General features: G+C 44.5%; 1 protein-coding gene across 2 annotated transcripts in view; it reads right to left on the bottom strand.

Moving 5' to 3' along the window:
* CPNE5 (copine 5) overlaps nucleotides 1-12,196 on the bottom strand; it is a 211,239-nt gene that overhangs the window by 107,954 nt on the left and 91,089 nt on the right. For both annotated transcript variants that reach the window (XM_036769195.1, XM_036769196.1), the window contains exons 6-8: nucleotides 10,552-10,628; nucleotides 3,894-3,953; nucleotides 1,806-1,869 (exon numbers count right to left, since the gene is read on the bottom strand). In XM_036769195.1, the coding sequence (XP_036625090.1) occupies nucleotides 1,806-1,869; nucleotides 3,894-3,953; nucleotides 10,552-10,628 (201 nt within the window). The remainder of the gene's footprint in view (nucleotides 1-1,805; nucleotides 1,870-3,893; nucleotides 3,954-10,551; nucleotides 10,629-12,196) is intronic.

Here is a 12,196-nt window from a genome sequence, read left to right on the forward strand (position 1 = left end):
TCAGGAAGACCTGAGTTCATATATGACCTCAGACACTTACTAGTTGTGTGACTCTGGGTAAGTCACTTGACCTCTGTTTGCCTCAGTTTCCTCAACTGTAAAACGTGCAGATCAAATGACACAATATTTGTAAAGCATTTAGCTTGGTGCCGGACACACGGTCAGCCCTTAATAAAAGCGTATTCCCTTCCCTCACTTTGTCTTGTCCTTTACAGAGGGACTGAGGTCCAGAAAAGTGAAGCGGATTTCCCAAGGGTCAGACAGCTAGTAAGTGGCAGAGCCAGGATCTGAACCCAGGTCCTCTACCAACAAATCCAGCACACATTCTCCTGACTACACTTCTCCCTTTTAAAATTCCCCCACAACACCTAGCATGGCGCTTTATAAATGGTACTGACCATAAGTAATTGCTAGCATGTTTATGGTGCTTTAAGATTTATTGTCATTATTATTATCAATAGATGGCATTCATACAACACTATAAGGTTTACAGAGCAATTTACAAACTCACAACAACCCCATGAGATCAGCAGTGCAAGTGTTAATTGAACCCATGTTATAGAAGGGCATGGTCACACGGCTCCTCAGTGCCAGAGCTGGGATCTGCGTGCAAATATCCTGACTCCATTTACTTCTCCAAAGCAAAGCTAGCAAGTCTAAACTGTCTGGTCACTTCCCCTTCCCTCCCCCATTCCTCCTTCATTCATTCTGAGTTGAGACCATTCCCTGGAAATCCCTGTTTCCAAGTTCCATCTACTTCTCCTACTAACCCCATCCATCTTGCCCCTCCTGTCTCTCCTCCCGCTCATATCAACTCAAGCATGGGGTCCCAGTTCCATAAGACAAAATCAGGATCATCCTGCAGAGACTTTTTCTGGCCAATCTCACATGAAACCTTTGTCTATTCCAGGGGTGGGGAAGCTGCAGCCTCGAGGCCACGTGTGGCCCTCTAGGTCCTCAAGTACAGCCCTTTGACAGAATCCAAACTTCAAGTTGGCTAAAGGGCAGCACTTGAGGACCTAGAGGGCCACTTGTGGCCTCAAGGCCACAGGCTTCCCACCCTTTGTTACTATCTCTTTCTGTGTCTATGGATTATGTTAGATCAAAAGACTGGATAGAATGAGAGAATGTTTCTACACACACACACACACGCGCACATGCGTGAGTAAAAAACACTTGTGTTTCTCCAAATCCAACACCAGTCTCCTACCCTGGAAGTTATATGTGAGATTAAAAAAAAATAACAAGCATTTATTAAGCACCTACTATATGTAGTAGGAAGATAGAATATAAGTTCCTAAAGGACAGATTTCTTTTTTATTTCTTTATTTCTGTTATTTTTATAATAATGTATATATATATACATAATTTACAATTTTGTTCTTTCTTTTTTGTCTTTATATCCCAGACTCTATCACAATCATAGGTGTTTAATAATTGCTGGTTCATTGATTGACTGATTGCTGAACCCTACGTCAGGCATTGAGAGGTAGGGAAAAATGTTAATTAAGGCATTGTCCCCTGTCCTCTAGGAGGCTGTACCCCTACTGCCCGCCCCCCCAAGAAACTCTTGGCCAGATGCTAAGACAGAAAAGGCCTGTGTTGTTGACAGCATGGACAAACTCTGTTTCAGAAAATGTGAAAGGCAGACCATGTGGGAATGAAGGGGTTTGCTGCCCCATCTCTGCCCCCAAGAACCCCTGTGGACCTGCTGCTCCATGGAAGGCCCACCTGGCCTCATTCAGCCTTCTCTGGAGTCAGCTGGCCCAGAGGGATCTTCCTTCCCCTCCCCCCACATCACTCACCCTACAATTGCTCAGTTCCTCCACTGACAAGATAATGGTGCCGCACTTCTTCCCAGGGACCCCGCTGAGAAAGGGAAAGAGCCAACATTAGACAGCAGACACCCACAGCCAAGGCAGCCCCTTCCTTTCCCACCACTCCCCTTCCTCAGCCCCAGCACCATCTGCAGACCAGCCTCAGCCCCACAGAAAGGAACATCCTGGAACGTTCAGGATGTATGTAAGCCAGAGGAGACTCGATTCATCCCAGGTCTGGGATTTTCTTAGCTCAGAAATTTCCCCTGCCAGCAGCAACAGAAAAGCCCACCTAGCACTGAGTAACCCGGAGGATTGTCTGAAGCACAGAGGTTAAATGATTTAAGTGACAGGTGGAATTTCAACTCAGGTCTTCCTGACTCTAAATCCAACATCCTCTCCCCACTGTGCTACCTTGCCTTTTAGAAGTGACTTTTGCTGTTGTTCAGTCATGATAAAAAGAATTATTTCAGTTGTATCCAACTCTTCATGACCCAGTTTGGGATTTTCTTTTCAAAGATACTGGAGTGGTTTGCCATTTCTTTTTCTGATTCATTTTACATATAAGGAAACTGAGGCAAACAGGGTGAAGTGACTTGACCAGAGTCACACAGCTAGTAAATATCTGAGGTTACATTTGAACTCAGGTCTTCCTGATTCCAGGGCCAGTGTTCCATACACTTTGCCTAGAAGTGACTACTCACAGACATGTTTCCCCCAAGCCTAGAGGTGACTTCCTTTCCTCCTTCAGAACTGTATTTCCCTACCTAACCTCCCCCTCTTCCTTAAGAGTCAAACCAGGGAGGGCTGCCAGCGCAAGGATCTTGTGGTTCTCATACTTTTCATCCAAAGATCATATCTGAAGGGAAAAATTCCCTGAAGGCCAATTAGCCCTTCCACACATGTATAACTTCTGTAGTTTCATCGTCCTGCATACACCGATGCAGACTACAACTCCTTGTCAGGTCTTCCTTCACCTGGTGAAGGCCAACCCTCTGGTGATGAACCCCTACCATAATAGCTAGGCTGGCCTTCAAAGGACCACCAGACAGACCATCAATAGCTCCCTATTCAAAGTCTTTGGGGGTTCTTAAGACCTACTACAGCTCACCCCCATAGAACTTTGAAGAACCAAGCGCTGCCTCCACGTCACAGTAAGGTACTGGAGGAGTTGAGTGGAGGCCTCCAGTTGGCATTGCCTCATTACCTTCCCTTCCCCCTTAAAAACCAAACATTAAACCTCCTTTGACTTACTCCACTCAGAGCCACTGGTACTATTTCCCACCGGAGAGGGAGAGGAGTTAAGGAGCAAGTCATGGACCTGAGGTGGGTAAGAATGAAGCTATTGGTTCTCATCTTGGGATAGTGAAGAGTGAGGAAAAAGTAAACCATAACCCAAGTTACAGTTATAAACTATAACCCAAGTTATATAAACCCCCGTGGCCCAGGGCTCTCTGACTTTGAGTGCTCATGGGCAGGATCTCATCCTTTTGGCCTGAGCCTAAAGCTCAGTCTTCCCAATCCAGAGTTTACTTTAGGTCAGCAGTTCTCAAACTTTTTGATTTTAGACCCCCTTAAAAATTATTGAAGACCTGGGGCAGCTAAGTGGTGCCACGGATAGAGGCAGGAGGACCTGAATTCAAATCTGACCTCAGATACTTACTAGCTGTGTCACCCTGGGCAAATCACTTAACCCCAATACCTCCCCTCAAAATTATTGAAGAACCCCTCAAAGAGCTTTTGCTTGTATGGGTTATATCTATTGGTACTTACTATACGAGAAATTAAAAGATCTTAGCATGATTATGAATATAGCCTTATACACCACCCTCCAGGGGTACCTACTTGAGAACAGGTGCTCTAGGAAAATTTCCACCTATAATTTATACAGAGCTCTTGAGCCCTTCCTCAGTGGGTGTCTTGGGGCAGGGACCACCTCTACACCCCTGGCCAAGCCTGGATCTGCATGCAGTCACGTTGTGGATTCACATCTGACCTACTAAGCCATCTCGGCCCTCTTCAGGATTCTGTAAGGCAGACATCAATCCCAGGAGAAGAAGGAGCCTTTGACCTTACCCATTTGACACCGATGGAATGTGTTTGCCAGTCCTGGCATTCAAGCTGAATGTTCCTATCCTGGTGGAGAAAGACAGATGGACAGAGACACAGAGACAAACAGAGAAAGAGACAGAAAGGCAGAGAGTGAGAAGCAAGGAGGCCTGTCCCCTGCCCGAGCTTGGCATTCATTGTCCATGCCAGAGGCACCCAGCACGCAGCCCCTTCCCACGCCTCTCTGTGCCATGCTCTTCCTTCTCCGTCCTATCGCTCCTCAAACCAGTCTCTTACCTTCGTTTCATGTACCACTTGCTTTAGTTCTGCCTTCCTCATTAAACTGAGAGCTTGAGAACAAGTGTTCTTCTTGTATTTCTTTTATGTCCCCCTCTCTCCACCCCCTCATGTTACAGTGGTCGTGGGGTCAGAAACGTAGTCCTGGCTAAGAACAGCTTTGGTCCATGGATTTAAGTCCGCCAACGCATATCTCGGATGCTATAAGGTCACCTCTCCCTTCTCTCACCAGCCCTTGCTTCATAGGGAATGTGGTGACATTCAAGGCCTCGCTGGGTATCTGGGGCCAGGGCTGCTTCACTCCTACAGAGAGGCTGAACGGTCCCAAGTGAACCAGATGATAAACAGTGGCTAACATTTATAGCCTGCTTACTCTGTGCCAGGCACTGTGCTAAGCGCTTTATAATTACCATCTCATTTGGGCCTCACAACAACCCTTGGAGGATAAAATTAATGATTATTATTATTCTAGTAGCATTTATAGGGGCAGCTGGGTGGTGCAGTGGGTAGTGCACCAGACCTGGAGTCAGGAAGACTAATCTTCTGGAGTTCCAACCCAGTCTTAGACACTTACTAGCTGGGTGACCCGGGGCAAGTCACTTAATCCTGCTTGCCTGTTTCCTCATCTGTAAAATGAGCTGGAGAAAAAAATGGCAAACCACTGCAGTATTTTTGCTGAGAAAACCCCAAATGGTGTCACAAAGAGTTGGACACAACTGGACAACAGCAAAAGCATTTCTATAGCACCTTAAGGTTTGTAAAGCACTTTCCATGTGTTATGTCCTTGTTTCTTCACAACCTGGTCAAACCAGGGCTGTCATTATCCCCACTGGACTCAATTGATCTTTCCCCTAAAACCACCCCCACCCTCAATTTCCTCATTTCGACTAATGGCACCACTGTCCTCCTCAGACTCACAACAGAATCACATTTTAAAAAATATATTTATATTGTTAATTCTCATTTTACAAATGAGGAAACTGAGGCAAACCGAGGTTAAGTGACTTGCCCAGGTTCACACAGCTATTAAGCGTCTGAGGCCTGATTTGAATTCAAGTTCAAATTAGCTTAGTCCCCCCATGAATGTAATTTAAATTAAAATGTAATTGGGAAATATTTAACAAAATAAATAAAAATACAATAGAACACAGATAATGGTAATATGTGGTTTTCTAAGTCAATATGAGGCCTGAAGGGATCCTTCTGTATGATTTAGTGGCCCTGTTTCTATTTGACTTTGACGCCATTGGTTTACACCATATATTTTGGTGCTGTTTATAGTCATTCATCCAACATTGATTGATTACCCACTACGTTTATTTTTTTTTTGGAGGGGGAATGGCAGGACAATTGGGGTTAAGTGACTTGCTCAAGTCACACAGCTAGTAAGTATGTCAAATGTTTGAGGCTAGATTTGAACCCAGGTCCTCCTGACCCCAGGGCTGGTGCTCTACTCACTGTGCCATCTAGCTGTCCCTTACCCATTATGTTTAAAGCACTGGGAGGAGATAAAAGAAATATACAGAACCCACTCTTAAGAATCTCACAGTCTAAAAAAGGAGGTAAGAAATGTAATCATCAAAATGCAGAAAGTATTCCTTGCATAAGAAACTGGATGGTTCTCCCTCTGATTTCCACAGTTCTGAATCATACATAAGGATCCCTTCAGGTCTCATATTGACTTAGAAAACCACACATTACCATTATCTATGTTCTATTGTATTTTTATTTCTTTTGTTAAATATTTCCCAAATACATTTCAGTTTAAATGAGCTTTTTGCCTTTTCTTGGCAGGGCTCAGGCCTCCACCCCACACGCTGGCCCCATTTACGCACCCCACCCCCAATTTTCCAGCACCCCTTTGTGTTGTCTTCCCCTGCACTCCTTGAAAGCAGGAACTGTATTATTTCCTTGTACTCGTATCTGCAGCGCCTTAGCATAGCTCCTGGAACTTCATAAGTGCTTAATAAATGGTTTATCTCCCTATAAGAAAGGCACCAAGACCAGCAGGGAAAGAGAGATGTCAGCTGGCTGGGATAACCAAGAAAAGCAAAGGGATTTGGTTCCCCACTCGAGCATGCAGCATCATGTATATCTGTCCAACGATCAGCCCATGGACCTTGAGAAGATCATTTCCCTTCTCTGATCTTTGAGATCATGTGACTAGATAGACATAAAGTAAAGACACAGAGTCTTTTCCAGCTCTGAAATACATTACACATCATCTTTCTCTTGTAGCGCAGGCCTGGGCACCTCACTAGGAATGGAAGGATGTACCTAATTCAGACCTTTCATTTTACAGTTGAGGAAAATGAGACCAAGAAAGAGGAAATTGCTTGTCTAAAAACACTTATCAGCTAGCTATGAGCGGACCCAGGACTAGAACCCAGGTCTCTTGATTCCCGAATCTAGGGCCCTCCTCGTGGCATTATATTGACACTAGGCCATCCAGCTTCTTCCCGATCTCCCTGAACCACCCGGCCCCCGCCCCGCCTTTCTTGCTATGGGTCCGCAGGCATCCAGCTTCTCAAAGATCCCCCAAACCCTCAATGGCAAATGGAATAAACACTATTCTCCACTCCCACCAGGCCCCTCTGGAGAGGAGCAGCTGGAGATGTGGATCAGAGAGGCCTCTATCCCTCAAGGGAGCAACTTCGCCTGTCTCAGAGGAAATCAGAGGGTGGAAGCCCTTTCTGACCTTCCTGGGTCTTTCTGTCCATCAGGCCTGTTTCTCTAGGCAGACAAGTGACCTAGAAACTGCCGCCCCCACACTCAGACAAAAGCGCAGATGCCACCCACGTTTTTACCACCAGCTGGGTGGTACAGAGGAAGCTGAAATTTCCCAGTAGGTGACCAGACTCACTCCCAGGAGCCCACCCCCAACTCCCTTGCCCTTCCACTCCCCTAGAGAAACACAACTTTTTCCAGGCCTATCACCTACTCCCCACCCCTACCACCTACAGCTCCCGACTCCTGACATGGTTGGGAAGGCAGCCTATTATTCTCTGACTAAGGAGCTGTCAGTCATCCTGGGTATTATCTTCCTTCCCTATTTTTCTCCCCCTCTTTAATGCCTCTGGGATAGGGAGGAAGAGGCTGGCAGATGAGAAAAGACTAAAACTACATTTACCTTCCAGGGTATAAGGCAGCCTGGTCTATTATAAAGACCATGGAGTTTGGCTTAGAGAACAGGCCCCAAGTCCAGGTTAGGCCATTTGCTGTGTGACCTTTGGTAAAGGACTGCCCTTTCCTGGACTTCAATTTCCTTGTTTATAAAATCAGAGGGTTAAACTAGGCGATTTCTTATGTTTTTCTTTATTTTATTTTATTTTTTAAAACAAATACACAATAAGAAAAGCAAAAGAAACATATTATAAACTTAAATATTAAAACTTAAATACAAAATAGGAAATGAAAAGAAAAACCATGTCATGTGCACAGCAGAACAAAAGAGAGGATTCAAAATGTATGGCAATACATTTCCATTTCAAGAAAGCCTGTGTAATAAATATTGTGTGTTGTGTTAAAAGCTATCCATCTTTTCTGTGCTTCCTTGTAGGTTTTCTTTTGTCCTCTGCTGTGCACTTTTTAACTTGTTCTTTTTTCCCCGCTTCCTCCCCCTGCCGCAAGAAGGCTACAATTAAGCATGGCTATATTTATACATAGATATATACATACACATACACATATATACACACACATATGTATGTACATAGATACATATATGAACATATACTTTCTGACTAGGTGATTTCTAAGGTGTCCTTCAGTGCTGGATATATGATCTACGATCATGCAGAAGCCAGGGGAAATCCCAGATCCTCCATGAAGCCTTCCCTGGCTACTCCCTCCCATGCTTTTCTCTCCCCTCTCTTTCCTGTTGCTTTTACGACTAGGACCTTGCTGTGTGGTATGCGTTCCTTTTTCATGTACCTCTGCTTTAGTTTTTTCCCCTTTTTATTACATTAATACATATTTATGGAATAAAACAAGCATTTCTATAATACAGTACAATAAAAAGATGCTTGTACACATAACTGCAAATCTACTATGCACAATTTGCTATTCCTTTCCAATATGCAACAAAATTATCATGTATATTTCTCTTTTCTTCTCCTCTGCTTTAGTTTTGCCTTTCTCATTAAACTAAAACATTCTTAGAAAATGATTTGTGTTTTCTATTTCTTTTATGTTCCCCCACATCACAGTGGTCAGGGCGTTGGAGTCCTAGTTCTGGGTAAATACCAGCTCAGAGTCACAGATATAAGGTGTGACAATTCACCTGGAAACTTTTGGAAGCTATAAAGTCTCCCCTGGTTTTTCCCCAACTCTTGCTTAATAGGGAATGTGGCAGCATTCGAGGGCTTACTGGCTATCTAGGGCTATGGCTGCTAAACCAGCAGAGGAAAGGTCCTTGGGAAAGGGGAATAACAAGGAAAAATTAGAGGGAAGCTGGAACCTAGAGGAAGGTGGAGGAATGGGCTAAAGTGGACCTCAATTCTGCTCTCAAGCTTCAGCCCAGTGATGCTGAAGGATATCCAAAGATGGAGTATGCTAATGAGTTGGAAAGAATCCCCAGCCCTTGCTGGTGTGCCCCCTCCCCAAACTACCCTGTATTCATTTGGAATATCCCTGCAATTATCCCTTCTACATCTCAACTTTCCCCATTGTGGTTTCAACACATCAAGGATCAGCATAAGAAGTTATATGGGAATTCGCGAGGAATTTTGTGGAAGCCACAGAGGACTCAGAAAAAATTTAGAAACCCAGAAATATATTTTATAGTGTGGTATAATATTAACATTTTACCATTTAATACCATAATAACTCAGATTTCTTCTCTGATACAAAGAGAGGGCCAAAAAAATTTACATTGGGGCAGCTAGGTGGTGCAGTGAGTAGAGCACTGGCCCTAGAGTCAGGAGGACCTGAGTTCAAATCTAGCCTCAGACACTTGACACAATTACTAGCTGTGTGACCTTGGGCAAGTCACTTAACCCCAATTGCCCTGCCATCCCCCTCCAAAAGTTTTTTTTTCGTGGATTTTCCAGATCTCAAGGGCACCATCCCCCTAATCCCTGCAATGTGGGAGGGATAACTGTATTCTGTATATGTACACATTTTACCTCTCCATTAGAATGTAAGATCCTGGAGGGCAAGCATTTTTTCACTTGTCTTTGTGTTTGACTTATTTAGGGTACATAGTGCCTGGCACATAGTAGGCACTTAATAAATGCTTGCTAATTGATGGAGTGACTAATGTATATATCCCAGAGAATTGCTGAGGGAAAGAAGAAGGAGGCCTGACCCCTCCAGCTCTGGGCTTTCACTCATGGGGAAAACTCCGCTCCCTTCAACCTCTCTCCTGGCCCAGGCCATCCCAGAACCAATCTGGGATAGCCAGGTAGTAAGAAGAGCCACCACCACTGGAGGTACCCTACCCCATTTGCCCACTCCCCTCAACCCTGTCCCCAGCCTTAGACAGTCCCAGGACCCATATTGGCTCTAATCCTTTGCCTTCCCCCTCCTCTTCTTAGGATCTCCCCCTGAGTGCAGAAGGCTGGCCTAAGAAATCCTATAAGGACACAGAAGGAGTGTCTTCACTCTCACAGGTCTTGGGTGAGGTGCAAATCAAGAACTCCATTTTTTTCTGATAAGAAGGAGGGCTACAAGGCTTCTCCATTTGCCCTGCCAATGACTCCTAAGGTCCTCCAGTTCTTACCATCTATGCCCTACAATATCCCAGCACTGTTAAGTAACTCAGGTCACTTAACTACTTAAGTAACCTAAGGACCTCTGGGTCTTGTCAATCATTGTACTCTAAGGATACCCAAGCCTTTCCATCTGCCCTGCGGCTGAACTTTCTCTTATGTACAGTCTCCTTAGATTAGAGTATGAGCTCCCTGAGAGCTGAGACTGTCCCTTTTTTTCTATTTGTATCCTTTATCCTTAGTAAAGTACTTGGCACATAGTAAGTAAATGCTTTTCCATTCATTCACTCATTCTAGGAGGCACAATTGAAGAGGGAGTCTACAGCTAATGACACTTTCCCCACCCTGACCCTCAACATAAATAGCTTTTAGTACTACCCCTTGGTGAGTCTGGTTATCTGAGGAGTGTCTGGGTATCTGGTTATCTTCAAGGCTCTATAGAGGACCATAAGAAGTGTTGATGGTCAGAACACCTGTAGAGATTAAACTTTACCTAAGTACCCAGTAAGCTCATGATCACCCCAACTTAACTTACTAACAAGTCAAGATAAAACTCTAACATTTATTAAATGCCTACTTTGTGCAAGGCACCATGCTGGGCAGAAAGAGTCATTGCCACTGTGTTAATCCAGACATGCCACCCATTTGTGCTCAGCATTCCCTCCCCACACACTTACGTGAGGGGCTTCTCCAGGCGACTTCCAGGGGACCCCACAATCTCTCCCAGAGTGCAGAAGGCCTGGCCCAGGAAATCCTATAAGAGCACAGAAAGAGTCTGTTGTCATCTATGTGCCAATTCTATCCCCAGACCTCAGCTCCAGCCCCTTCTGAGATGTTGATTCATGGTCAAGGTGTCTTTTAGCTCTATAATTCGGTGATTTCATAAACATCGATTGTGCTGTGTTGTTGTTCAGTCGTTTCAGTCACTCCCAACTCTTCATGACCCTATTTGGGGTTTTCTTGGCAAAGATGCCGGAGTGGTTTGCCATTTCCTTCTCCACCTTATCTTATAGATGAGGAAACTGAGGTGAATAGGGATTAAGCGACCTGCCCAGGGTCACACAGCTAGTAAGTGTCTGAGGCCGGATTTGCACTCAGGTAGATGAGTCTTTATCCACTGTACTCTATCCACTGTACCACCTAGCTGCCCCCATTATATATATTTAACATTAAATCAGAAGGAAAAAACCCACAACATTTTAATACGCTTTATTTTTTTTGGAGGCAATCAGAGTTAAGTGACTTGCCCAAGGTCACACCACTACTACATATCTGAGGCTGGATTTGAATTCAGGTCCTCCTGTCTCCACTGTGGCCAGTATCCACTGTGCCACCTAGCTGCCCCTAACCCCCAACATTTTAACAATAATAGTTTGGAGAGGAAAAATGTTTGTGTCTGATAAGGTGTTGATGACTCTTTATATAAGCACACTTGGCTACCGGGTAAGACACGGTCCCTGCCTCAGTGAGTTTAGTCTGGTCAAGTAGGGTAGATAAGACATAAATACATAGCTGTGATACAGTACCAATTGCTAACATTTATACAGCGCTTTAAGTAGCATGTGCTGGTAAATGTTTAATAGCTGATTGCAAAAAATATATATATGCATGACAGACTTTTACATTAAATTTGCATTGCTAACACTTTCTCCATCGCTCTCCTGAGTCTAGACCAACAAAACAATAGATCTAGCCCCGTTTGGCAGCATTTGCCTATTTCCGATGCTTGCACTCACAATTTGACACTTGGCTCTCACAAACCAGCACAAACTGGCTCTGACATATTTCTGGCTTTCAGATTTGCTGAGTGTGGAAGAAATAAAATATTATTAAAAAAAAAAGATTTGCTGAATGCTTTACGTATGTTGCCTCCCACAAAGAGGAATGAGATTGGTGCACGAGAGAGCCACACAAGAGTGGAAGTGCACAGAGAGCTGGGAGAAGTCACTCTGGACTGGACGCTGTGACTGAAGACACACACCAAGCCATCAGTAATCAAGCTGGTCAAGCACCCATTACATGTCAGGCACTGGGACATAAAAAGAGACAAAAGACACTCCTTGCCACACCAATGAAGGTTTCATGGAGGAGGGAGCATTACAGCTGAGCCTTGAGTGGTGGGCAGAATTTCAACTATCAGAGATGTTTTGGGGGCTGGGAGTCTATGGATGAGATGAAAGAGGGAGGAATCCCAGCTATGGATAATGGTTTGAGCTAAACAGGGGCAGGAAAGCTCTTGAAATGTTCCAGGAAAGCTAAGTAGTCTGCCCTGGCTGCCGTGTGTCCATCACATGAAGAGGGAGTAGTGTGAGCTGGACCTAG

Source organism: Trichosurus vulpecula, chromosome 7 (assembly GCF_011100635.1).
Source record: "Trichosurus vulpecula isolate mTriVul1 chromosome 7, mTriVul1.pri, whole genome shotgun sequence".
Taxonomy (NCBI): Eukaryota; Metazoa; Chordata; class Mammalia; order Diprotodontia; family Phalangeridae; genus Trichosurus; species Trichosurus vulpecula.